This window comes from Sceloporus occidentalis, unplaced genomic scaffold (genome assembly GCF_023333645.1).
Source record: "Sceloporus occidentalis isolate IW3139 unplaced genomic scaffold, rSceOcc1.0.p SCAF_37, whole genome shotgun sequence".
NCBI classification, from domain to species: domain Eukaryota; kingdom Metazoa; phylum Chordata; class Lepidosauria; order Squamata; family Phrynosomatidae; genus Sceloporus; species Sceloporus occidentalis.
In genome coordinates this window covers 7,752,477-7,777,683 of record NW_028317017.1, presented here as the reverse complement: position 1 = coordinate 7,777,683, position 25,207 = coordinate 7,752,477, and the positions used below count along the sequence as shown (strand labels likewise).

The window sequence follows — 25,207 nt, the reverse complement described above, 5'->3', positions numbered from 1 at the left end:
CTATGTCCATTGCAATGCGATCATGTCTCAACCAGCTCTAAGGTGACAATATGTCTATCGAATTAGGTGTACTGTAGCTAAAGGAGTGAGAGTTGATTGTTGGGCTTCTACTTCTATGTTCTGTTGAAATATATAATTCTATTAGAATTAAACTACCTGGCAATACTTTCTATTAAATATTAAAAATAGAAACACTTTGAAAAATGCACAATTTGGCAAGAAATGTAAAACTGATGAGTATTCAGTGTATTGTTTCCAAAACATTGCACAAGTACCTGTGTGCGGCTTATAGAGAAGTTGCTTCTAACCATATCTGCTGGGATAGAAAACCTGATAGAATAATTGGCATTGCATTGCACAAGGTTCGATATTAACAGTACTTACCTGTGGTTGATGAAGTGTTTATAGCATTTCCAAAGGCAGTTTTAAGCTGTTTATGTGATTCATTTCCTTCTCTGTTCTCTAGCAACTGTAAAGCAGAATACGCAACAGTTTTTTTTTCGTTTGTTTCATTGCCAAAAGGACACTTGACTTTTACTGGCAGTGTGCACTTTCGCTCAAAAGGTCCATTTATAAAGCCATATGAAACACCGAAAACATATCACAGCAGAACTAACAGTAATTTTGTTTGGCAGCTCTTACTTTTTCATAGATGTACATAAAATTCAAAAACATAATATGTTTTGATCTTCCCTCATAGTGTCAGGCCTTTCAAAGAATATACAATTTTACATTCCATCATAAATAAACAGATCTGCTGTCTTCCTGCATCATGTATTTTGCAGTTTAGTATGCCAAATGAACGTGACACATCATATAGGTAACATAAGTTACAATTATTCCGGTACACACAATATCATGATACAAGCAGTGTATCACTACTTGTCACTACTCCTTTAAAGAACAAATATGGTTTCAACAAGTCAACCTGATTACTATTAAAAATAAAAGATTACCATCAATTTTCACTACAAATGTAGTTATTAGGACACTGGCCCCTAAAAACCACATGTTGGCGACACATGTAATATTATTCAAGTTCTAGGAATTATATGTCATTAAATACTTGTTTTGGTAGTATTATACTTTCAGTTCTAGATATTTTATATGACTGCATTTTTGTAGATGTGCAAGACATTTAAAACATAATCCTTTAATTTCAGGATCATGTAATCCGAGAAGAAGCCAGAAGCCTTACACCACGGCAGTGCTCAATCATGGAAGTTGTGCTAGCCACGATTAAGGTATACTGGACCTCCAATTCATTATTAACATCTTACACATTAAAACTGGTGTTTCGGCAGTTACCACTTTGTTGTGAAAGGGTTTTTATGTGATTCTTCTTATTTTAGGATGCAAGAAATACAAGCATGTATTCAACATACTAAATATATAGAAGTCTTTGCCCAGAGTGGTCTCCCACTTACCTGTGTAAATGTGAATGCGGACAATCTTGTCCTTTAGAGTGCAGCCATATTCTGCAAAGGCCTGAGTATAGTGTACAGCTGTGTTTATTCAGCAGACTGCCCCATGCATTTAATTTACTGTCAGCTCACAGCTTTTAATACCTAGTCTGTTGATCTTAATAAATTATTCACTAAACTATGAAATGTGATGAAATGTTTTCATCGTCAAACACGGTATGATTTTATTGTAAGAAGTTTGCCCTGGGTAATTCATAGTTAATCCTTTAAATTCACCAACTTAACTATAAAAAGTCATCTTCTTTCTTCAATGCCACCTATTGTAATAGCACTATAGAATCTGTTAACACACTATAAATAATGTGTAATGTAAGCTAGGTTGGACTGGTGATTAAAATAGGTCCTGGCATTTTAAGGCCAGCAGGCGATAAAATATTGTACGTGTGGACAAGATGTTCTCCACGAGCACCAGTATAGAAGCATGGAAGTTTCCATAGGGCACTAGCCCATCCGGCATGTGTTCAGTTTGCTTGATAGTCAGGCTTGAATGTAATGAGTAGTAATATCAGTAGTATCTCAAAAGGTTGGCCCTGTCCCTCCATAATACGTTGTTAAAAAGATAAACTCGTTTACTAAATAAGCCCAAATGACTTTATATTTAGCAAATTATGAAATGGATGAAAAAAGAGGTAATATTGCTCCTTTTGCTGTAGAGAAATTGAGAAGGAGACTTCATTAAATTAAAGATATTGGTCCTCTCTGGATGGCAAGAAATTTAGTGTGCATTTTCTGTAAGCACCCCAACAAAAGTAGAGATCTGGCAACCTACCTTGGTCACCATGCAAGGGATACCCCTGCTTCCCTCGTTTCCAAGAGAGCGTTTTCATTAATCCAAAAATGATGTTCTGCACTTTTAAATGCATAGTAAAGTTATGTGCGGGAAGATTACAAATGTCAGTTGTATAGATTTGGAATGTAGCACACGGAGTGACATTTTGTCTCAATGTAAGAGCATTCTTTCTCCTCTTCCTCATTAAGCATTTAGATGTAGCTCATGCTTGGTGACATTTAACAGCTGAAACCAAAAAGGCAGGTGACACATTTTCTGTACATTAGCTACTTTGTGTTTTCTGTTTAATAGAGGTGTATGTTATAGATTTACACATAAATATAAATCATAGTCGGTTGTTGTTTCTCATTGCAATGCCTTATGCATTTAACGTGTAACCAATCTATAAAGCGAAATCTGCATAAAACCAATTTATATATACCTTCACATAGAAAACACCATATTATATTTTATTTTAACACTAGACTAATACAAAAAAATGGTTCTTTAAACGGAGGTGTAGGCAGCAACACAAACCGTGCCAGGAATCTCTCCTATCTGGCTTGAAGGTAGAATCTTTGGGATGAGTGTGGCGGTCGCGCCTAAGGGTATGATGGCTGTTAGGGTCTTCCAATATAACCAGGGGATGGAGATATGTAAAATGAAGAAAAAACGAAAAATAGTGCAGTATGTCTTATTGAGCCAAGGTGAATAATAACAGGAAACACTTACACTATATAGAGCTAAATATAGCTCTATTGTAACAAAATTGGCAGTATAATCCCCGTCTGTGGATGTTCTTGTGGGTGTAGCTTCTTCTGATGATATACCGTATTTGCTCGATTATAAGACGAGGTTTTTTTCAGAGCCAAGTGCTCTGAAAAATACCCCTCGTCTTCTAATCGGGGTCGTCTTCTAATCAGACCTCAAATAGAGGTCTGATTATGAGACTAAGATCCAGATCCCCTGCACCGCTGCAGGGGACCTGGATCCTCCTGTCTCCCCCCCCCCACACACACTTACCGGTGCTTCCTGCTGTATTGCCGGGGCAGCGGGTTGACGTCTACGCGATCCACGTAGACACCGGTGCGGGGAACTCTGATCTCTGACAGCCGGGGAAGGTATCTGCGACGGATGCAGACAAACCCCCGCTGCCAACTCCACCTCCTTCCGGCTGCAGCGGAAGGAGACGTCAACCCGCTGCCCCGGCAATACAGCAGGAAATTGGAAGCACCGGTAAGTGTGTGTGTGTGCGTGTGCGTGTGTGTGTTAAATGGGGGCATAGGGCATTTCTGGAATGCCTTATACCCCTATATGCCACTCTGGCACTTAGGGGGTTAAAAGGCATATTATGGGGCAGAGTGGCATATAGGGAGGTATAAAGCATTTCAGGAGGCAGAGTGGCGTTAAGGGGGCATTTAATAGAGCACTCTGCCTCCTGAAATGCCTTATACCTCCCTATATGCCACTCTGCCCCATAATATGCCTTTTAACCCCCTAAATGCCAGAGTGGCATATAGTGGTATAAGGCATTTCTGGAGGCAGAGTGCTCTATACAATGCCTTTTAACTCCCTTAATGCCACTCTGCCTCCTGGAATGCCTTATACCTCCCTATATGCCACTCTGCCCCATAATATGCATTTTAACCCCCTAAATGCCAGAATGGGATATACGGGTATAAGGCATTTCTGGAGGCAGAGTGGCACATAGGGGGTCTCATTTGTGAGAGTAAATAAAGATTGCTCAATCCTCATCAGTCTCACTTCCTCTCATAGCTCTCCCTTTCTTCCTATCACAGTTCTCCCCTCCCTCACAGTTCTCCTCCGATTCCTAGCTCTCCCTCTCTCCCAGGTCTCTCTTACCTCACACAAATACGGGATCACTTAACGTGTTACGTGACCCCTCCGGACACTCTGGTTACTATGGCGCCTAAGAGCAGAAAAGGTGAAAGCAAAGGGCTTTCCTGAGCACAAGGACCGGGACAACCTTTGCCCTATACAAAGAACGGCCCTGGTTATAGGGCTCAGATGAATATATAGTTGTAAAATTTATAAAGTGAGTTCCAGTCAGTAGACCCATTTACTCACGCTGTAGGAAGAACAAATCAATCTCTCTGCCTTTGTATTTCTATTGAATCACTGCCTCAGATGTTTGTGTTCTGTGCTAGAAATCTCAGAATACAAATATATAAGACTGTGATGCTATAAGAAATATTCCATATTCTGTGTTTCAATGGGAATTCTATGGTGTATCATTTGAAAGGTTTCATACTGCCAGGGCTGCTGATGCCTGCAGCGGTGAACCTTGTAGGGTTTTAGAGCTATGCTGGGACAATTTCATGTTCTTTTTCTATTAGTCAGCTCTGTGCTGAAGCAACACGCCAGGGTGCAGGGAGGTTATTGCTCATTCATCATTGCTCAGATGTAAAGGGAATAAACACACAGAATATGATGTCATATCCAACACCCTCTTTTTAATAAACAATGGTGCACAAACAGCTGAATTGTACGCAATAGGAAGTTAATTTATGTATAGTGTTGTACATATACATATGTAGTTTATACTTCTATAACAATGACATGGAAATGTAAAACAAAAATCCAGATTTAGAAAACATTTGATTTATGCATCGAGGAAGATTTTTTTTGGACCATATGAAAAGATGTAAAGTTTTATAACCTTTCTGGAAGTCAGTGGCATCTTCCTAAAGTGGAATGGCAGATTAAATAGTGGGGAGCATGAATAGAAAGAGACAGTGGTGTAGGGGATTAACATAAAATGATAATCCATAGGAAGTGTGGATTCATAAAACTAACTATGAGATGAGATTAGTGCAGCAGCGGAGGTTGTCTGTGCACATTGTAGGCTGCCAGAGAAAAGGATCCAGGTCCCCTGCAGCGCTGTGGGGGATCTGGATTTTAGTCTTGTAGTGAGACCTCTATTTGAGGTCTGATTATAAGGTGACCTCGAATATAAGACGAGAGGTATTTTTTTTTATAATCGAGCAAATACGGTAAATAAAGCAATGTCTGAAATAGTGGTTTCTATGAGAATTTTGAAAACATAAGCACACCAAACTACACTTGATAGGCCTACAAATATGGCACAAATCTACTTTTAAGTAAATATGTTGAAAGGTAATTATTATAACACTTTAATGGTGGATTTTCTCCTCTTAATGGTCTACGTATTGATTGGTTCCTCATTAATAACATTGTCCATGCCTGATCTATGTTTTCGCTGTAGCAATATTTTCATGCTGGAGGAAGTGGTTTAAAAAAGAATTATTTGGAGAAAAGCCCAGAGTTACAGTCTCTGAAATATGCTCTCAGCCTTTATACCCAAACTACTGATGCTTTGATAAAGAAGTTTGTAGACACGCAGTCTTCTCAAGGTAAGTACTCCATATTTATATTCAGTGTAATAAATAGTTTGTTTTTTCCATGAATTTGAGATATGGAGGTAAACACATTATTTAAATCAAAGAAGTGAACTACATATACATTTGGCATTCCTCTATTTTAGTGTATTTTCTTTAATCATAAAATTTTTTAAAAAAATCATATTTTCTCTGAATAATGTTGTTTGGAGACATTGGAATACTGCAAATGCATAGATGGGACTCTCATGAATCACTATATGCATTTGCATGCAAAAACCCCCCATCGACATTATTTGAAAGGTGACACTCAGCTACCATATGTAATGTATTAGCATGCATATAAGCCTTGTAAATACTCACAAGAGACGGAAAGTGCTTTGCTTAGAGAACATTATATAATTATTTAAGAATGATGTTGAAAACACTTTGGTGATGTTTTTTTGTTTGCGTAATAGCAGTGACTGCTCACATGTCAATCTCTGTGTCAGGCTAGATGTGAATTACTATTATTATTTATAACGTGTCAACAAGTTATGCTTAGGTGAACAATGTGTTGGGATTATAAACAAGCTGACATGCAATGAACACAGCATAATGGTATAATGACAACCCTGCTGGTAAAAGCTAGTGAATAGAAGCTATTAGTTAACACAAGATGTACTAGTCCTGCTGTATCCATCACTATATCATAACGTTATCCCCCTGTATACCTATACAGAAACCCTACCCAGACTGTTACTTTAGACTTCAACCTGTGCTATACCTACCAGGGTGTTCTAATACCTGGTTAAGCTCAGAAATAAATGTTTGTTTTTGTACAATATGGGTGCTTTTGGATCAATTTTACAAACACTAATTACACCGTTTCATTGGTTTATATGGTGAGAAGCCACTTTGCTCCAATGTCACATTTTATAAATAACCCTCTTAGAATGCAATATACAATGTTACATACCCATGACCTTCACTATAACATCCTTGTTCTTAAAACATTCATAAAGCAAGGAAATGTAAAATTAATTCTATTACATATTTTGATATGTGACAAAGTACTTTGGATCTTTTTCATCTGAGAAATATTTCAAAAAGTCCATTACATTCTTTTAGATGACTAAAAACATACAATACAAGGGCCCACAAGGCTGCTAAATAGTAAGTTGTTTCAAGAACTGGTATTCATTTACTAAATCAAACAAAGCTTGTAAATCGGAATAAACTGGAATGGTTTCAAAAATTACCGACTGGTTTATCTCTTTTGTTGAAGTTTTTATATGATTTCCACACAGGCTTGCATGATTACCCAATAAACTACGTAAAGTATGTGTATGGTGGGTACACCTGTGCTCATGATGTAAAGAAGTAACCATCATCATACCACTTAAAATAAAATGAGGAATAGCTCAATATCCCTCATCTCACCTCCCTTACATATACCTTCTGAGGATTGCTTATCTGTATGAGAAAGGGCTCTATGCCTGTTTCAGGAAACAAGAATTCAGAGCATACCCCGCCTAGCCATATCGTGTGACGGAACCCCCAATATTCATACCTTAGGTGTTTTTTAAATGCTACTCACTTTGTTTATGCTGAATTCTTGTTGAGTTTACATGCGTATGCATGTATGCACACATGGCAGGTTCTTCACTTGCCTAGAGCACAACTGTATAAGGGTGCTGCGGAAGGCTGAATGGTAGGACCTTCTCCATATTGTCCCTTATACCAAGTTTCTGTCTGTGTTCCACACTTTCTTCCAAATCATCCCTGTTTAGGGGGATAGTCCCTCTTTTTGGCATAATGTCCCTGATTACCTGTAGCTTACAGTGTAAGTATGAACGTACCACACACCTAAATGACACAATAATGTGTACAGAACAAAATGCATTATTCATTACACAGTTACACAGATAGCAGTGTCCCATAAAAAGCCCCTGTTCATTAGTCTCTAACCACACCTAAAATAAAGTTGTCCCTATTTGACCATTGCATATTATGGTCAATGTACCTAGATACCTTATTGTGAAACAATTCAACCAGTTAAATGGGGGGGGGGCACTTTATGAAATAGGCGTCAGTATATGTAAGGTATAGTGTTATCCCTAGACCCATATTAAAAATCAAGAAGCACAAAATCTAGGTATATATACAAATGTAAAGTGGTTTATTAACTAACGCCAGGGTTTGCAGATGACTTGAAATACTCCAACTCACCAACTTTACTATGCAGAATGAAAGACCAACTGCAGTGAGTTATGCAAAAAATGTTGTGCTGGTCCTACATAAGTTAATGTAGAGAGAGTCACCCAGGTATTAAAATGTGCAGTATGCAAGGACAAATCTTGTTGGAGAAAACCCACCAGGCATTTACATTTATGAGCATTTAAGAATGAGGCAACATTGTATTCATAACTGGTCTCAAAAGCTATTTATTATATACCTAAAGGGACTCTGCTACACATGTGTGTTTATCTTACCTGCTGCAGTGAACTTTTAAATAAGAAAATGCAATTGGACTTGTCCGCAACAAACACGACATCTGGCTGCTGAATAACACTTTTATTGTATCTACAGTGCTCTGATAATCCAGATCAACCTCTATTTGCCATTAGACATAAAGCAACTTTCCCTGAACTGTATGTGACAGTGGAAAGAGATAGCAAGCGACATGCAGGTGACCTTAGCTTCACGAGCCGTAGCATAAGCGCTAGTAGCCCTGTGTCTGAAGTGTGTCTGACTATAGCGGCAGGCACAGATATTGCATACTGATTTCAGTAAGGATCATCCTCATGCCATGAAATCCTCTCTAGAAAAATAGTACAATGGTAGGTGATACAAGTCATTTAATCTCCTTTCAGAAAAACCATGAGAAATGAGAAAAAGCCTTTAAAATCTGCTGACATCTCGCAGTTTAATTTACAGCGTTTCCTGCTCAATGACATTTCCCTGTGGAAAATAATGGTCCACTTGTTGGATAAGTAGCATAACAAGCACTATGAAATGGAGCAATAACCATTGATGAAATAAGCAGTCTTAACATTCCCCCTCACTGATACCTGCTGTTTCTGAAACCTAGAGGAAATTGAATAAACCTTCATAAAGAAATAGAGTTTACAGAACACATCTAGAATCTAGAATAAGGACTAGAGTAAGACTTTGAGAAAAACCCTTTCTGATTTCCGAGGGGGTCACACTATTGATTCTGTCACTGTAATATATTTTATAAAAACAGATATAGAACAAATTTGGAACTCTACAATAAATCAAACCAGATATTTTGTTTTACAAAGCTGTTGCCAATGAAAGCTCATCTCTTGTGGATTTATATCGCAAAGTAAATCTTTGATTTTTCATTATGTCTCATCTGCAGTTGTTAATGTAAAAACATAGACCATCCTTTTAATTCCAAAAATGAATATATAAATATGAATATATTTGTGTTTTTTCAGTAAATCCCACACTTTAGCCACATGTAGTCTGTTTTGTTTTTGTGTACGAATTGATTGTGACCTTGCTCTGTGACCACACAGAGTGTATGCACTAGTTGGAATAGTGACAGGTCTACGTGTGTTAACAATTGTATTGGATATAGGTTATTAGGTTATTCTCATAATATGGAAAGATGTATTAAAAACAGGTTTTTTAATTGTCAACCCAAGTGAGAATCCTGGAAAATGGCCATGTAATGTAGTAATACAAAAACACAATTTGTACATAGCTAACTTAAATACTTAAATATGCTTTCTGGTTTGAGTAGAAGCAATATCGTCATGCATTGCATCATGGTCTTCATACAATGCGCATTTAATGTGAAATTTGGGCTTGAGGGCTCCTTTAATGTACAGTTGAACATTACAATGTTTTTGGTTTTATCAAAGAAATTAGAAAAATCTATGTCAATACAATGGAATACAACAATCTTCAGAGCATTTTTATACAAGAGCCCTTTATAGTTTAGCACATTAAATTGTACTGCCTAGTAGTTTATTTGGAAAGTCTTTCTTATAAAACGATTCAGTTCATTTTAAATCATACATTTGGTACATTACTGAATAAGCTGTTTATAAATAAAAATAAAGACTGTATGCATTAAAATATCTTACATATATACCAAAGGAACAGAAATTGTATTTGCCCATTTAATGGTTTATCTCCTCTGTTGTTAACTTGCTGATTGTTGTTGGTCGGCTCAGGCAGCCTTTGTAGTGGTGGTGAAGACCAGAGATAATTGATTAAATATGCTAGTTGTGACATCTTTTGCCGTAGATTTTTATTTCTGTGAGGCAAAAAAGCCCTTAATTTAGAAACAAAATATCACCAAAACAATTTTAACGGGTTAAATAACAAAAATACACAAGCCTTGGTTAGATGTGATAAATTAATTCAGTCTTGCTAAAAGGGAAAGTCGACGGTTCCTTCAATATGAGTATTACAAGACAGCTTACCTGCCAATTCAGTTATCTAGATATATTGCTTTAGGGAGTTAACTGAGACATACAATGCAACTTCAAATGTGTATTAGAACAACAATACACATTTATAACTGAGACTGACCCTCTGATCTAAAAATAAATCAGGATTATTGATTATGTAGCACCAAAATATATTATCAAGGGAATCGTGCCAGACTTGTAAGTTTAACTATTATATCAAAGAAACCAAAAAATACAAGGATATCTTTTCTTTTTTTTTTTTTGGAAAACACAATTTATCTGAATTGTGAGTGATATTTAAACTGTAGCAAACTATAATTTGGCTTTAACTACACAGCTACAGATGTGTATATATCTAAAATGTTTACTAAACAGTGTAGTTCAAGCCAAATTAAATAAAGGGTTTGTTGCAGCAAATAAACCCAAATCTGAATTTGTTGCATATTAAGGAATTTTAAATAAAGCTTGTCACTTTCAGGGGAAGAAACAATAAAAAGCATACCCATATTAGTTTTATCTTTCATTAACAAAACTGCTATTATTATGCGTCGCAAAAAGAGCCCTTAATCACTTCTTTCTTGTACGGTATTAGCATAATGTCAAGGCTTCGCAAAATCTATTCGGATATGAATGGTACAGAAAAGAATAAATGAAAACATAGCGATCTTGTAGTAAAGGTCTTAATCTTAATTGCTTAGACATTACATTGTCAGCCTCTCACCAACACCATCTCTGTGAATATAATGAGATGTTTGGACATCAGTAAACAGTCCAGTTCTTCTGCACATGGCCTGAGTAAGATTCCACAAGATGTATGGTTTCTTTTAGCTCTTATCTAATAGCATTTTATGTATTCTTCGTTATAGCCTTGGTCACATCCCAACAGCATCCCTCTCAAAAGCTCCTGTCCCTCTTACCCGGGTAAATAACTCAATGTCCCGCTTTTGTGGACAGTGATGTTTGTAGGCCAGTTGGGGAGGTCCTCTGATCTCAATTGTTCAAGGAACTGAAAAATCAATGGAGTCTGTGCTGTTACAGCTCCCATGTGGCCACTTTACAATGCTCAGCGGCAGGCTCCACAAGCTGGCTGTTTACGCAAGGCGGGCAGGTGGCCATGCCTCTGGTCCCGCCCCATATCATCCCTCCCCAAATCTTGTCACACCCCCAAACACAGGTGTCCTAATTTAGATACCTGAAATGTTGGGGATAACCGTTCTAGAATAGCTTTACACTGTTACATTCAACCTACCATTTTGAAATGCTACCCCTAAACCTACAAATTGGTATTCTCTATTTATCAGCCTTTGACATCAAATATGTTTTAATTTTGCTTACATATAGACATGGTTAAAAAACAAAAGCATGGGGGCGTGGTTAGCCTGCCGACGAGAATGGCTGCTTAGCTTGTGAGCTCCGTTCCACCCGCTCCTAAACTTGCTCAAAAACACCTTCTACACCTGACATGGGCAGGAATAAAAAAGGGCCAACGGACCCAGGTACTCCGGGGACCGCCAGCAAGGCTCCCGCGGCTTCGCTGAGGGAATATTTCCAGACTCCAGCCCTGCTACACTCTCAGCCGGAGGACTCCAACATGGCGCCGTCTCCCGCGTGCTCCCAGGCCTCAGATGAGTCCTCTTCACGGCAACCGTTGAGTGGCTCCCCAGAGCCTTCTTCTCGGGACTGGCGCCGCATCTTCTCCACTTTACCTACCAAGGATGACTTCAGCCTTCTCGTCTCCGAGGTGAAACAAACCGTCCGTGCGGAAGTTACGGCTCTACGCGCTGATATTACGCGCCTGGATGCCCGACTCTCGACCGCTGAGACCCGGACGCGAGACGTTGACCGCCAGCTTACGTCTTTTCAGCGTTCCTGTACCTCTCAACTTACTCACCTGTTTTATCATCTGGAAGACCTTGAGAACCGGAGCCGTCGTTCCAACATCCGCGTGAGGGGTATGCCCGAAGGTGAACGCCCTGAGGACCTCCGACGCCTTTTGGACAGGCTGTTCTCCATGATCCTGGGCCGGCTTGACGACCCCAACAGGCCACCTATTAAGTTCGATCGCGCTCACAGGGCCCTACGATATAGTGGCGGCCCTGGAGATCCTCCGCGGGACGTTATATGCTGCCTGCACAACTTCGCCCAAAAGGAGGAGATCATGCAGAAAGCCAGGGCCCAGCGCTTCTGGACATTTGATGGGCACCAGGTTTCCCTCTTCCAGGACCTGTCCCGCTACACGCTCCAAGCTCGCAGGGCTCTGCGGCCTGTCACGGCGGTTCTGCAGGAACGTGGGATCCCCTATAGATGGGGATATCCCTTTGCACTGACGGTGCGCAGGGGCTCTACTGCGGAGACGGTGCGGACTCCTGCGGATGTGCGCCCATTCCTGCAGGCTCTGGAGCTGCCGGAGATCGCCGTGGAGGACTGGCTCAACAGGGACCCAAGACCTGGATCGCGCCGACCTGCCGCCGGGGTGCATGGACACCGACAAGCTGGACCCCCCCGTCGAGCCGCAGTGGACGACACTCCAGCCCAGCCTTAGGTGGAGGGCTCTGCTCTCGCCGCTGCAACTCCATGGCCCGGCGCCGAGTGCACTGCACTCTGCACCAGCACCGTTTATGGACGTCCTCGCTCTCTCTCCGAGGCTTTCTCCTGGACTAACTGGGACTTACTCTCCCTGCCGTGTTGTCCGCATGGCCCACGTGAGCCGTTCTTTTTATTTTTGTTTATTTCTTCCTATCTCCGTTATTTTATAAAGTGTTGATTTCCAACTTCACCTGCCTCTCCCTCTGACGACAGCCATGTTAGTCGGTCAGGCTTGACCTAACGCTGTGGGTCAAGGTAATACGGCAGTCACTTTGGCTTCTACTCACCAGACACTTCTGCCGTTTTGTTTTCACTTATTTCATATTACTTATGATGCTACGATTTTCTATCTAAGATTTTTATTTTTATTTTATTTTATTTTTTTTTCCAAGTATTTCCCATATGTAGAGGTTTCTCGTTCTCTAACACTGCGTGTATTATCAGGAATGCATGATATTGGTTAATTATACACATCTCTGTGTCTACATACATTTACACACCCGCATGATATATATACGCACACACGCATATTCTATATCTACACATTCACACACGCATATTATATATGTACACATACACACGCGCATATTGTGTGTACACATACGCACACACGCATATTATATATACATATGCCCGCGCATATTATGGGTGCACATACACATGCGTGTTATATATACACATACACACACACGCATATTCTATCTACACATGCACACGCATATGTCTCTACACGCATGTGCCTTCCTCCCGCGTCGTTGTTATTTAATGTTTTTTATTTTTTTTTATTTTTTTTTTTTTTTTTATATATCTATCTATATATCTCCATATGTGCATATATGTGGTCCTATTGACGTTGGCTGCTCTCGGATCTTTAATGTTCCTCTGGCGTCGGATGCGGGGTCTTGTCTGTCCATGCCTGATTGCCCTGCTGTGGCATTTGTTGGTTGCTTGTTAATTCACATCTGGCTATACTGCCTTGCTCCGCATTACACTGAACGATTGTTATTTGTTTTTGGTGTTTTTTCCATATTGTTTGTATCACAGGGCGGGTGGCGGACCGTTCCGTGCTGCTCGTTACTAGATACAGGTCGCGACTTCGTTATCGTTGCGACGCATTCTTCTTCGGTTGCTACTCTCACTTCCCCACGGGGCTCTGGTGTCACTCCCCCTCTCTCTGGGGTTCCTGTTTTCCCCCTCTGGGTCACAGGTTCTGCCCGGTAACTGACACTTTCACCCCACATTGTTTTTGCCCTCTTCCTCCTTTCCTGTGGTTTCCTTTCCTCCTTTTACCGACCTCAGCCCCACCCCCCCGCACCCTATCCTTCTCTTCTCACCCTCCTTATCCGGGACGTTGAGTTCATTGCTTTCAGACATGGCTTACCGATCGGCCCCCTTGACGGTCTACACTGTTAACGCTAAGGGGCTGAATATCCCTGAGAAACGCTCTAGGGCCCTTAGGGAATTTCGATGCCATAAAGCGTCTGTTGTTTTGTTGCAGGAAACACACTTTAAGGAGGGCCAGGCACCTACCTTCAGGGACTTGCACTTTCCCACGGGATACTTTAGCAACAATGCGGAGGCCAAGTCTAAGGGCACGGCTATCTTGATTGCCCGATCGGTCCCCTTCGTCCTCAAAGCTACTTTACTAGACGCGTCGGGTAGATACACCTTTGTTAAAGGCCAGCTGGCGGAGATCATGTTCACCTTTGCCAGTGTTTATCTCCCGAATAGGGGTCAACATGCTGCCTTGCGCTCCGTCCTCGCCTCCCTCTCTGACTTTCAAGAGGGTGTATTGGTACTGGGTGGCGATTTAAATGTCCCCCTCTGCCCCGAGGTGGATACCTCATCGGGATCCAGCTGTTCTCCCCTGAGCCAGTTGCGTTCTATCTGCGGCTCCTTGGCGAACCTCCGCCTTGTCGATTGTTGGCGCTCCTTACACCCTACTGATCGTGACTACACATTCTACTCCTCACCGCACAATTGCTACTCCCGTCTAGACTATATTTTTCTTGCTCAGTCCCATCTTGACCTTTTACGGACTAGCTCAATTCTCCCGATGACGTGGTCAGACCACTCCCCGGTTTCCGTGACCTTGGACTTACCTTTGTACAGGCCTAGGGAGTGGATGTGGCGACTTAATGACTCTTTCCTACTTGACGATGCTCTGGTGTCCCAGACTAAGCTGGAGTTGGAGAGGTACTTTGCTGAAAATGATAGGCAGGAGACGGCCCCCCCGGTCCTCTGGGAGGCTCATAAGAGCGTGATACGGGGATTCTTTATTCAGCAGGGCTCGCAGCGGAAGAAGGCTCGCTCTCGGGAGATTGACAGGCTTACCGGGCGCATTATGCACCTGGAGACTATTCATAAACAATCCCTGACAGGCGACGCTTATCATGAACTTGTGGCCCTACGGGGTAAACTCAGTGACTTATTGAATTCACGGTTTCGAAGGGCCTCCCTGTACAGCCAGAAATTCTTTCAGGAACACGGCAACAAGTGTGGCAAACTGTTGGCTAAACTGATTAACCCCCTGAAAAGGGCCACTCACATCCACAAAATCCGAACGGCCGCGGGGGTCGTGTCGCCCTTCCCTTCTAAGATAGTAGAGGCGTTCCACGCCTACTACTCTTCCCTCTATGGTTTATGTCCGGGGGTTTATCCCCGCATTCTGCGAGCGAGCGTCTCCGCCAATACCTGACGCGCCATGTTAAACGTAGTCTCACTCGGGAACAGGCGGATGCGCTTGAGGAGCCACTTTCTATCGAGGAGCTGTCCCTGGCTTTGCGGGCTACGCAAAAGGGGAAGTGTCCGGGCCCGGACGGCCTGTCTCTGGGTTATTATAAAACCTTCTCGGACCTGTTGCTCCCTCGTCTGCTCACGGCTGTGAACTCTCTCCGAGAGAGTCATCGCCTCGCCCCTCAGACCCTGGCGGCGACGATCACAGTCATACCCAAAGAGGGTAAGGATCCCTGCTTACCTCAGAGTTATCGGCCCATATCTCTGCTGAACGCCGACCTGAAACTTTTTGCCAAGGCGCTGGCGCTACGGTTGGCAAGGTTTCTTCCACAATTGGTCCACCCGGATCAGGCGGGGTTTGTCCCTAGGAGGGAGGCTCGGGACAACACTGTCCCGCTTTTGAACATCATACACAGAGCGACTGCGGGCTCCCGACAGGTTCTGCTCCTTTCCACCGACGCCGAGAAAGCTTTCGACAGGGTGGATTGGACATTCCTACACACTACGTTGAAATATCAGGGTTTGGGCCCCTTCATGTTGACGTGGATTGGGGCTCTGTACACTGAGCCTACGGCCCGTGTTCGTGTTAATGGTGCTCTCTCACCGCCGGTACCTATTGGGAATGGCACGAGACAGGGCTGCCCCTTGTCCCCACTGTTGTTTGCGCTGTCTCTCGAACCCTTCCTGGAAGCTATACGCTCTAACCCTGATATCCTGGGGTTTCGGGTCGATGGAGTGCAGCACAAGGTCGCTGCCTATGCAGATGACCTCCTCTTTGTGGTTGAGAATCCCGTGGTCACGCTGCCCAACATTCTTGCTGAATTCCGCTCCTATGGCGAGCTCTCCAATCTCAAGATTAATTACTCCAAATCTGAGATTTTAAACATATCTGTACCCCCGCAGCTGGCCCAGACGCTCACTACTAGTTTCCCCTTTCGGTGGTGCGCTCAGAGGATGAAGTATCTGGGAATCTGGTTGACGCCTACTGTAGACGGGTTATTTCGGGAGAACTTTATCCCTCTCCTGTCAACGCTGTCGGCGGACCTTAAACGGTGGTCGCCCTTGTATATCTCTTGGGTGGGCCGAGTTAACGCTGTTAAAATGAACCTCCTTCCACGGGTGTTGTACCTATTTCAGACGCTCCCGATCCGAGTACCTCACGACTTCTTTGATGCCCTCCGCTCTGCTGTGACTCGCTTTATTTGGGGCAATAGGAGCCCCAGGCAGAGGTTTTCGCAGCTTACTCGACCCAAATCCTCGAGTGGTCTTGCGCTGCCTGACTTCTACAAATACTATCAAGCCGCGCACCTCTTGCGGGTCATTGAATGGAACATGGTAGGCCCGACTGCAAAGCCGTGGGTTGCGTTGGAGCTAGGAGAGTTGCGCAGCAGTGTGCTCCACGCGGTATGGGGCCCTGGAGCCGGTTTGGGGGTGGAGCGCCACCCTTTCCTCTCGCCTACTTTGGCGGTGTGGAGGGCCACGGGGCTGGGAGCTCGGTTGACCACATCGCCTTCACCCCTGCTACCTCTGTGGGGCAACCCTGATTTCGCCCCGGGCCGCGATTGGGCGAGGTTGGAGTTCTTGGGGCTTCCCCCGCCGATTCGGATACGGGCTCTGCTGAGTGATGGTGGGGTTGTGCCGTTGGAGGCGTTGCGGCCGGGAGTGCCACTTACCTGGACGGAGCGCTTCACGTATCACCAGGTTGTGCATTACATCTCCTCACTTCCTACTTACCGTGGTTTACATAGGGACCTGACGATTTTTGAGGGATGGTGCGTTGGGGAGCGCCCTCCAGTGGGGGCTATCTCATCGCTTTATTCCTTCCTGCTCGCTGCTCCCCTTCCCCCGAGACCTTCTTTCTGTGAGACATGGGAGACCATATGCGACACACGACTCTCTGACGCGGACTGGGAGAAAATTTTTATTTTTACACACAAGAGTTCTAAAGCTACTAAAACACAAGAGACGAATTACAAGCTCTTGACGCATTGGTACCGTACGCCCCAGAGGCTACATTTCATGTTTCCGCATACCTCTGACAGCTGCTGGCGGTGTGGCAAGGACGTGGGTACCATGTTGCATATCTGGTGGGACTGCCCTGGGATACGGGAGTTCTGGAAGGAGATCCACCGGATACTCTCGGAGCTCTCCGATTCCCCCCCGCCTTTTCAGCCTCTACCTATGTTGTTGCATCACACCTCGCTCCCTGTCTCCAGATATAAAAAGTCTGTTGTTCGCCATCTCCTTGATGCGGCCAAGAGCCTCATCCCTTTACACTGGAAGAGCGCCTGCCCTCCGACCGTCGGGGAGTGGGAGGCCCGGGTTGAGGGGATCAGGGAGCTGGAGGATCTCTCCGCCGCCTCTGCGCGGCAACGAGAGGGGTATACATCGACCTGGTATTATTGGTTGTCCTATCTGTCCCGACGCGTTTTGTAGGCTCTGTGGTCTGGTATTCCCGGCCTGGCCCCTGTGTTGATGTATATTTCTCGCTTCCACTGGGGCTTTGTGTGCTCGGAGCCGAACCCTGCTTGGCCCTACTCTTGTCTGTAATCATCTGGTTGTTATTGTTATTTTGACGCTCTTTAATGGCTCATTTGCCCGTATGATGTCATGCGTGTCCTCGATTGTCCCTTCCTCACCCCCGTCCCTTTTTTCTTTCTGTATCCCTACCCCCTTTCCCCTCCCCATGGAAAATGTTGAAAATCTTAATAAACATTGGATTTTGAAAAAAAAAGCCAAAAGCATGAGCACATTGAGTTCATTCTTTCCAAGATATCCCTTGCATTGATCAAGATAAAGGCAAAAAATATTAACATTAGGACAATATTACTCACATGGGGTTAAATAAACCCAACAGAGCTAAATACACCTCATAATTAAAATCTCTGTTATCTCTGTTCTTTTTTCTACAGCCATTCCTGTCATTGTGCTATTTTTGTGGAGGTGTGTGTGTGTGTTTGTAAATCTAGGTGTGCATCAGTTCAATGAAAAGTTGAATAAGTAAATACCGAAGTTACATTTTAATAATTTGAGCATCTGTTTTGTCAAGTTGGAAGGCAGAAGACTATCTCTACATTTTTGAAGTGAAAGGTGTAACATTATCTTTCTTGAATAAAATTGCATATCTATGTTGCCAGGGGAGCCAAATAACTCATGCAAGATCGTTGATATGAGCCATAGCAAGCTGCACACCCAAACTCCATTAAAAAATGTGATATATATATATGTTTTACAAATCTGGCTGTTTGGTACCATGGCAACAGCTGAAAACATGTAAAATTATTAGATCAGCTGGACAACAAAACCAGGAAAAATGTCAAAGCTGGGATCAGTCCTCTGTGATGTCACAGCTTCCCCTCATTGGTCTTGTTGACTCACTGTTATTGAAGAGCTTACACACTGCAATGATACATTTATAATCTAAAATACACTGTATCTAAGGGACCATGTAGGTGTACTATAGTTTACTTTCAGGAAAATAATGGAAACAAAAAGTATTGTTTATTAGATTCAGCAGTGTCCACATCTGGACCATCGGGTGAAATATGTTCGATATCCAATGTTAAAAAATGATTCATTTGTCAGATTTCCTGTTTTGAAAATGCACTTCTTATATCCCATTATACATTGCCATCAACATATTCAACTGGCAACCAAGAGTCCGTTTTCCTTAAAGCAAATATCAAATGAATCCATCTGCTCTTATACACATATCATTGTTAAACAACTGTTCCCTTAAAACCCCTTGAAACAGAATTCCAACAAATGGCTAAGAAATAAAGCTTTAGGAAAATGGGGAAGCATAGCAAGTTTCAAATCCTCTGCTATTTTGCAAACAGGATGCATTAAAATACCAAATCATCAGCCATAAAAAAAATTAAAAGCAAAGATGTAGAGAGTAGATTATGTCTGTATGGCTGTCTGAACAGAGTAATTTGTTGCAAAATAAAAAAAAAACCTTATCAAGATGTGAGATGAGTATGCAATGCAGTTCTCTCTGAGGACCTGGACCTCTGTGCCTTTACTGTTCCCCTGGCCATCTCACCTGCCTCCTCTGGATATCTTCACACATATCCCATTTGATGTGGAATTCTTTAGTGTGTAAGCCTCTATCATCGGAGGTGGATTAAGATGATGTTGTGTCCTAAACAAAGACCAGAATTGGGATCCCCCATTCCTCCTTTAGCTACACTTAACCTGCATTATAGGGGGGGGGGCAAGGGTCTGGTCAGCATGATGATGCTCATAGACCCTTTGAAGGTGAAACCAATGACATTTGCTGCTAACGGTTACTTTATTTATTATCAAATGTCACTTTTATTATCGTGGCTTATTATTTGATAAAATTGGCGCAGTGCATGATATAATGCCACATATGGAGTACCAATTTAAAATGCAGCATGTTCCAGGACTGCCATTTAGGTTTCAAGCCAAATGCATATATAGAGAGGGGGTACTCAAAACAACTTAGGGGAAGCATTTTGTGTTACACTACTAGATGCTTGCTGTGACTCCTAGAAGCCCCCCTCTTACCCAATACATACATCACATTGACATTTTTAGTATATCTTTTTAATCCCTATTTATTTCTGACATTAAACTGTAAATTAAAAGTGTTAGTTGTTGGTTTAGAGAATCTGATAAAGTCCCCCTCATATCTAGCTGCCCAGGAAAGCTATACGTGCACTTGACTCTCAACTAGTCTCAGCTGTTGAGGGACTTTAATGTCTCTAAATACCCAATAACTTGAAAATGATCACATTGTGCACACGCCAGCTGTCAGTTTTGAATTTGGTGAATGTATGATCAGAAAAGAAAACACCAAAACAATCCTTCATACTACATAAATAATTCTCACTTTTCTCAAGATCTCCTTCCTCTCCAATATATGACATATTTTTATTTTTAACTTGCTTCCCTAGATATGTCATGTTACATGGAAACCAACTTCTCCTTGGCTTATAGCTTATGACAGTTGATTTTGCATACTACACATGCTAACTTGATTCTTGAAAATCATATTTGATGGATGATATATGTCACAAGGAAAACCAGCTAAATAATTTTTCCAATACACAGTTATTTTTGTGTGCTACATAATTTACAAAGATACCATATATCCTGTAACTTTTTAAATACAGATTTTTTTATCCCAATTAATGAAATGGATATTACATCCTTGTTGAATAAAAAGAGAAAAAAAAATACTCAACAATTCCAGTATTAAATGGCATCTTTATTGTTCATCGTCAGGTTTTAAGGATCATTTTACAAACTTATACCACTGGCATTAGTGATTCTATAGCTATATATTGTATGTTTGTGTAATTTGCTCTGCTATGTTTCAGAGGATAAAACCTTCAAATGCTCCACCAGACACCAGCCAAATGTATATCAGCATGTAGTCATATCATGAGTGTGTGCTCTATGAACCTAGAAGTTGATGTTCCTCCTCTGTGAAATGAAAGCAAACATCCTGCCACAGTACCACTGGCATGTTTCAATATCTCCCCTATTTTTTTTTATATTTTTTATTATAGGTTCCTGAGTATCCTAAGTGTTAGCACGCTAATTGACAGAGTGTATACCCAAATAAACAGCAGAACATTCAGAAAAGCATTTGAAAGAGGTCTTATAGTACACCATCTCAATATAACTCAAATACTCCTTAATAGAATGATATGCATGCATGCATGGATGGATGGATGTATAAATTGGTGCATTTAATATACCTGGCCACACATATATAACCCATTATACATCCAGTGGGTAAACAGGATTCCCGTACAGATTATTATATTTTGGCCATGTCTGCCTCATGGAAAGTTAGACAGAGGCTTAAAACCTGCTGTTCTTGAAATTATGAAAATATTAATTCAAGGGCAATTAAAACTGCCATTGAAGTTAATGGCAGTTTTCATGTTCTAGTGACATTGCCAAGATCGACTTATTCCACGGTAATGAATTTCCCCCATAAGAGTGGAATGCTCGCTGGTTATTGCGTGATTACATAGTGAAACTGTGCTATATTGAACGGTTAAATGGAGCAGGAAACATAACAAGATTGGTACAGAAATACAATGGTCTCTAAAGTTAATATTATGCAGGAATTGAATTAACATTTGTTAAAAATCTGCAGATTGTACCTGGTCAGTTAAATTGCAGAATACCCATTTAGCAGATGTAGGCAATATAGCTGTGTCTGTTGCATTTGGCAGGCAGTGTAGGAGGGCTGGAGTGCCAAGTACTTAACTAGTAATGGAAATACATTTTAAGGATTTGCGGGCTCATGTATGACATAGAGGTACAGGGCACACAATTTTCAAACCACTTTGGCTATTTCATCTGTTATTAACTATGCATTATGAAGGACTAGATTGGCATTATGAAAGAGAGACATGTGGACCCCCATAATAAGTTCTGTCTCACTTCATCTTGCTGTTCAGGCGGGTCAACTTTGTCATTCATCCCCATGATACACTCTTAGATTTAAATAAGACCAAATATTTTCCTCAGTGGGCACAGTTACTGTTTGTAAGGCAGTATACACAAAAGTTATTTCAATTCTAAAACCGAGGAGCACATCTCCAGTCCTCAAGGGATGCCAACAGGACAGAAGACTCAGAAGCTAACAATGTAATGGTTTAGAATAATAGGGCATACAAATCTGTGGTAGCAAACTTTTAACAAACCTACATAATTTTTTAAAAAGGTTCTTATATTTCGTCATTTTTGGGGGGAGTTCTCATCATTTGCAAAATGCTTAGCTTTACAGCATGTTCATTACTATTTTGGTTTTGGGCTTTCATAAAGGGAATAAAATGATTGTATTAAAAAACATATGGTTAATAAATGCATTTTCAACCAATAGAAACTATTAAGTATTGTTTGAAATAATAATTTAAAAAAAAAAATGTTGTTGTCCTGATCCGGTTGGTTTTGAAAATGTCCACCATGAAAGTTTGTGACTATCCCTGGTAATCCCTGGTAATATTATAGCCTAATTATATAAGCGTTCCTTTCTTTCCTCCTATTTTAGGTTTGTCCTTGGAGAACTCTGTAGGAGAAATCTCAGTTCAGGTGGACATATTCACACATCCTGGGAACGGAGAGCACAAAATTACAGCAAAAAGTAAGATTAGATTATTCTGGATGCATTCATTGAACTTCACCTGATGTCTGCATTCTTCAGTAGTCGATATTGCTTATTGCTTTCTGGAGGCAGAATATATTTTTCATAAGATGAAAATGAAACCATTCAATACTTTTCAGCCATATTATGCATATTATTTCCCAAAATAATCTGAATTCTCATTTTATTGCAGTTGTGGCTCTGAACGGCTTAGTGTGGCAAACAACTGCTATGTTCCGACCATTCGTTGAAATCTATGTATTGGGTCCCAACCTCAGCGACAAAAAAAGGAAGTTTGGAACTAAAACCAAGAGCAATACATGGGCTCCAAAATACAATGAAACATTTCACTTGTAAGTCATGATTCAGATTTAAGCATTAATGCAAAACATGATGTGGAATTCTATTAAGAAACCAAATGCTCATCCCATCAGTGTCCTTTAACAAATGCAAAGGTTACAGATTTCTTTTCTGTCTAAAGTATTATTTTCCAGCTGTCACAAACAGAAGCCAATAATTTATATTTTACACCTAGAAAATCATTATACCGTAATTAAAAGCAACCTGAAGGGGGCTCTAAAAATGTCCCTTGCACAGATAAGAGTATTTCTCTAGAGTATCGTGTCTAGTATTAGTATAGCTACCTTGAGGAAGAACAGGAGTTTTGGGGAATGTACAATTTTAGTACTTCAGGATTATAAAGTAAAAAATCTTTGTGAAAGTATACTTTGCCAAAAGTCATTTTCAGGATATGTTTGAATTAGATAGACTCTTGTATTGTGGCAAGTTTGGAGGAAATTGGTTAATATTTATGTTCTTTTATGTACGTTAAGTCACATTAAGCTCCCCAAAAAATCTTAATGACACTCATTTGCAGTGCGGGAAACCAAAATCCATAAAACTTCTAGGATAGAATTGTGAAGCAATTGATTGACACATTAAGCTACATTAAGCTATTTTCGCATTGCATGTAGAATGTAGAATTTAGAATGTCACTAATTTCAAACAGGCAATTATTCACGTTTCAGTAAATTCAATAAATTTAATTAAAGCACACAATTATACCTTTCACATACCACAGTTCTGAAGTCAATTTACCTGTTCCTGCTTCTCCCACAGTACATGTACTTAATATAATTAATTTTCAATACTTTAATATATGTATTCAATCATTTTGCAACCTGCCTGACACCTCTTTACTCTTTTGACATCTTTTCTTGGGAACTGTGCCTTTCAAATCTACTCAGCTACTGATTGTAAAACATTTACATTTTCACTGATTTATTTTTACATTCTTAACATCATTTTTTAAGGAGTATATTTGCAAATACATTATAATAAATAATAATTAGCTTCAACCAAAACAAATAGGGAATCAAATAGGCTACTAAATACAATGAATGCCTTCAAAATGGATCTGGATTTAGAAAACCAGAACATACAGGGCTATAAATTTAATTTAAAAAATTAATATTTTAGAGCTTCTTGATCCAAGAAAGCAATATGATTTTGCTCACAATTGCGTAACCTCTTGCAGGAATCCTGGCACTTCAAGAAGGTCCTGGGGAAAGATACTTTTTTGACGTTTACTTTGAGCCCCCAGAACCCACACTTTCTCGGGAAAGACAGGGCTTTGATAACCCTGGATAGGATATGACCTAGTTGGTTCAAAATAATGAATAGCCTGTTGTTACATAGAATTTCCATGTGTTTGCACCATAGTACTAGGCAAAGGGCCCTAGCTTGACATTTTTCTGTTGAAAAGTGTGGATCAGTTTCAAATGGCCTCTCCCACTCTTCCTATGCACCACAATAAAAAAAAAACTATTGGAGAAATTGCAAACAATAGCCGGATAATACCCAAATAGCTAGGTGGAATTACATTTTCTCAACTGAGTAACCCCACTGGATGTCAAGATACAAAATACATTTTGCACAAAGCAAGGTATATAAAGACATGGATGGATGAGCTTGGTGTGGAAGAACTTGACTGGCCTGTACAGAGCCCTGACCTCAACCACGTCCAACACCTTTGGAAAGAGCTAAAACTGAGATTGCGAGTCAGGCAATAGTGTATTTCTTGTCTACATTTCTAAGCATAAACTCCTAATTTTTTAGAGGATATACAGTATATTTTTGTAAAGTACAGGAAGTACATGGTTGTTCCTGAAGCTAATGAATGCGTATATTCTACATACGTTTTAAGTGAAGGTGTTTATAAACTGTTATTAGCTGTAATGATAATAAACACACACACAGTCAATTTTCAATATATGTATTTATTGTTGTAAATTGCATTTAAAAAAATTAAAATATTTTTTAGGTTCTGTAAGATAGTGAGGGATCCAAAATGTTGCTTTTCTTTTTTGACTGTTATAACACTGTGCCCAGCTCCAAATCCGACAAAAAGCTGATATCAAATTTTTTATACGGTAAAGTGCTTGCTTCCAAAACAAGGCAGGCCATAACATACACCCTGTCTCATTTAATCGTGCCTGTCCAGTCTTATTATCAACAATAATCTGCAGGAACTAATGGAGGGATCACATGAGTGTTACTCAATTTGAGCATGAGCCGTGTATTTTCATGGAGCCTAAAATGCTTATTTCTTCTGTTTTTAGAAGTTGAGGTTTTCTCAAAGCCCTACCTACCAGGTCCACTACCTTTTCATCAGTAGTTCTCAGACAGCC

At 41.0% G+C, this 25,207-nt stretch overlaps 1 protein-coding gene across 1 annotated transcript in view; it reads left to right on the top strand.

Annotated features, from left to right (window-relative positions):
- Positions 1-25,207, top strand: part of UNC13C (unc-13 homolog C) — a 218,151-nt gene that overhangs the window by 190,710 nt on the left and 2,234 nt on the right. The window contains exons 28-31 of the mRNA XM_089488232.1: positions 1,164-1,244; positions 5,501-5,648; positions 22,425-22,517; positions 22,711-22,870. Coding sequence (XP_089344358.1) covers positions 1,164-1,244; positions 5,501-5,648; positions 22,425-22,517; positions 22,711-22,870 — 482 coding nt within the window. The remainder of the gene's footprint in view (positions 1-1,163; positions 1,245-5,500; positions 5,649-22,424; positions 22,518-22,710; positions 22,871-25,207) is intronic.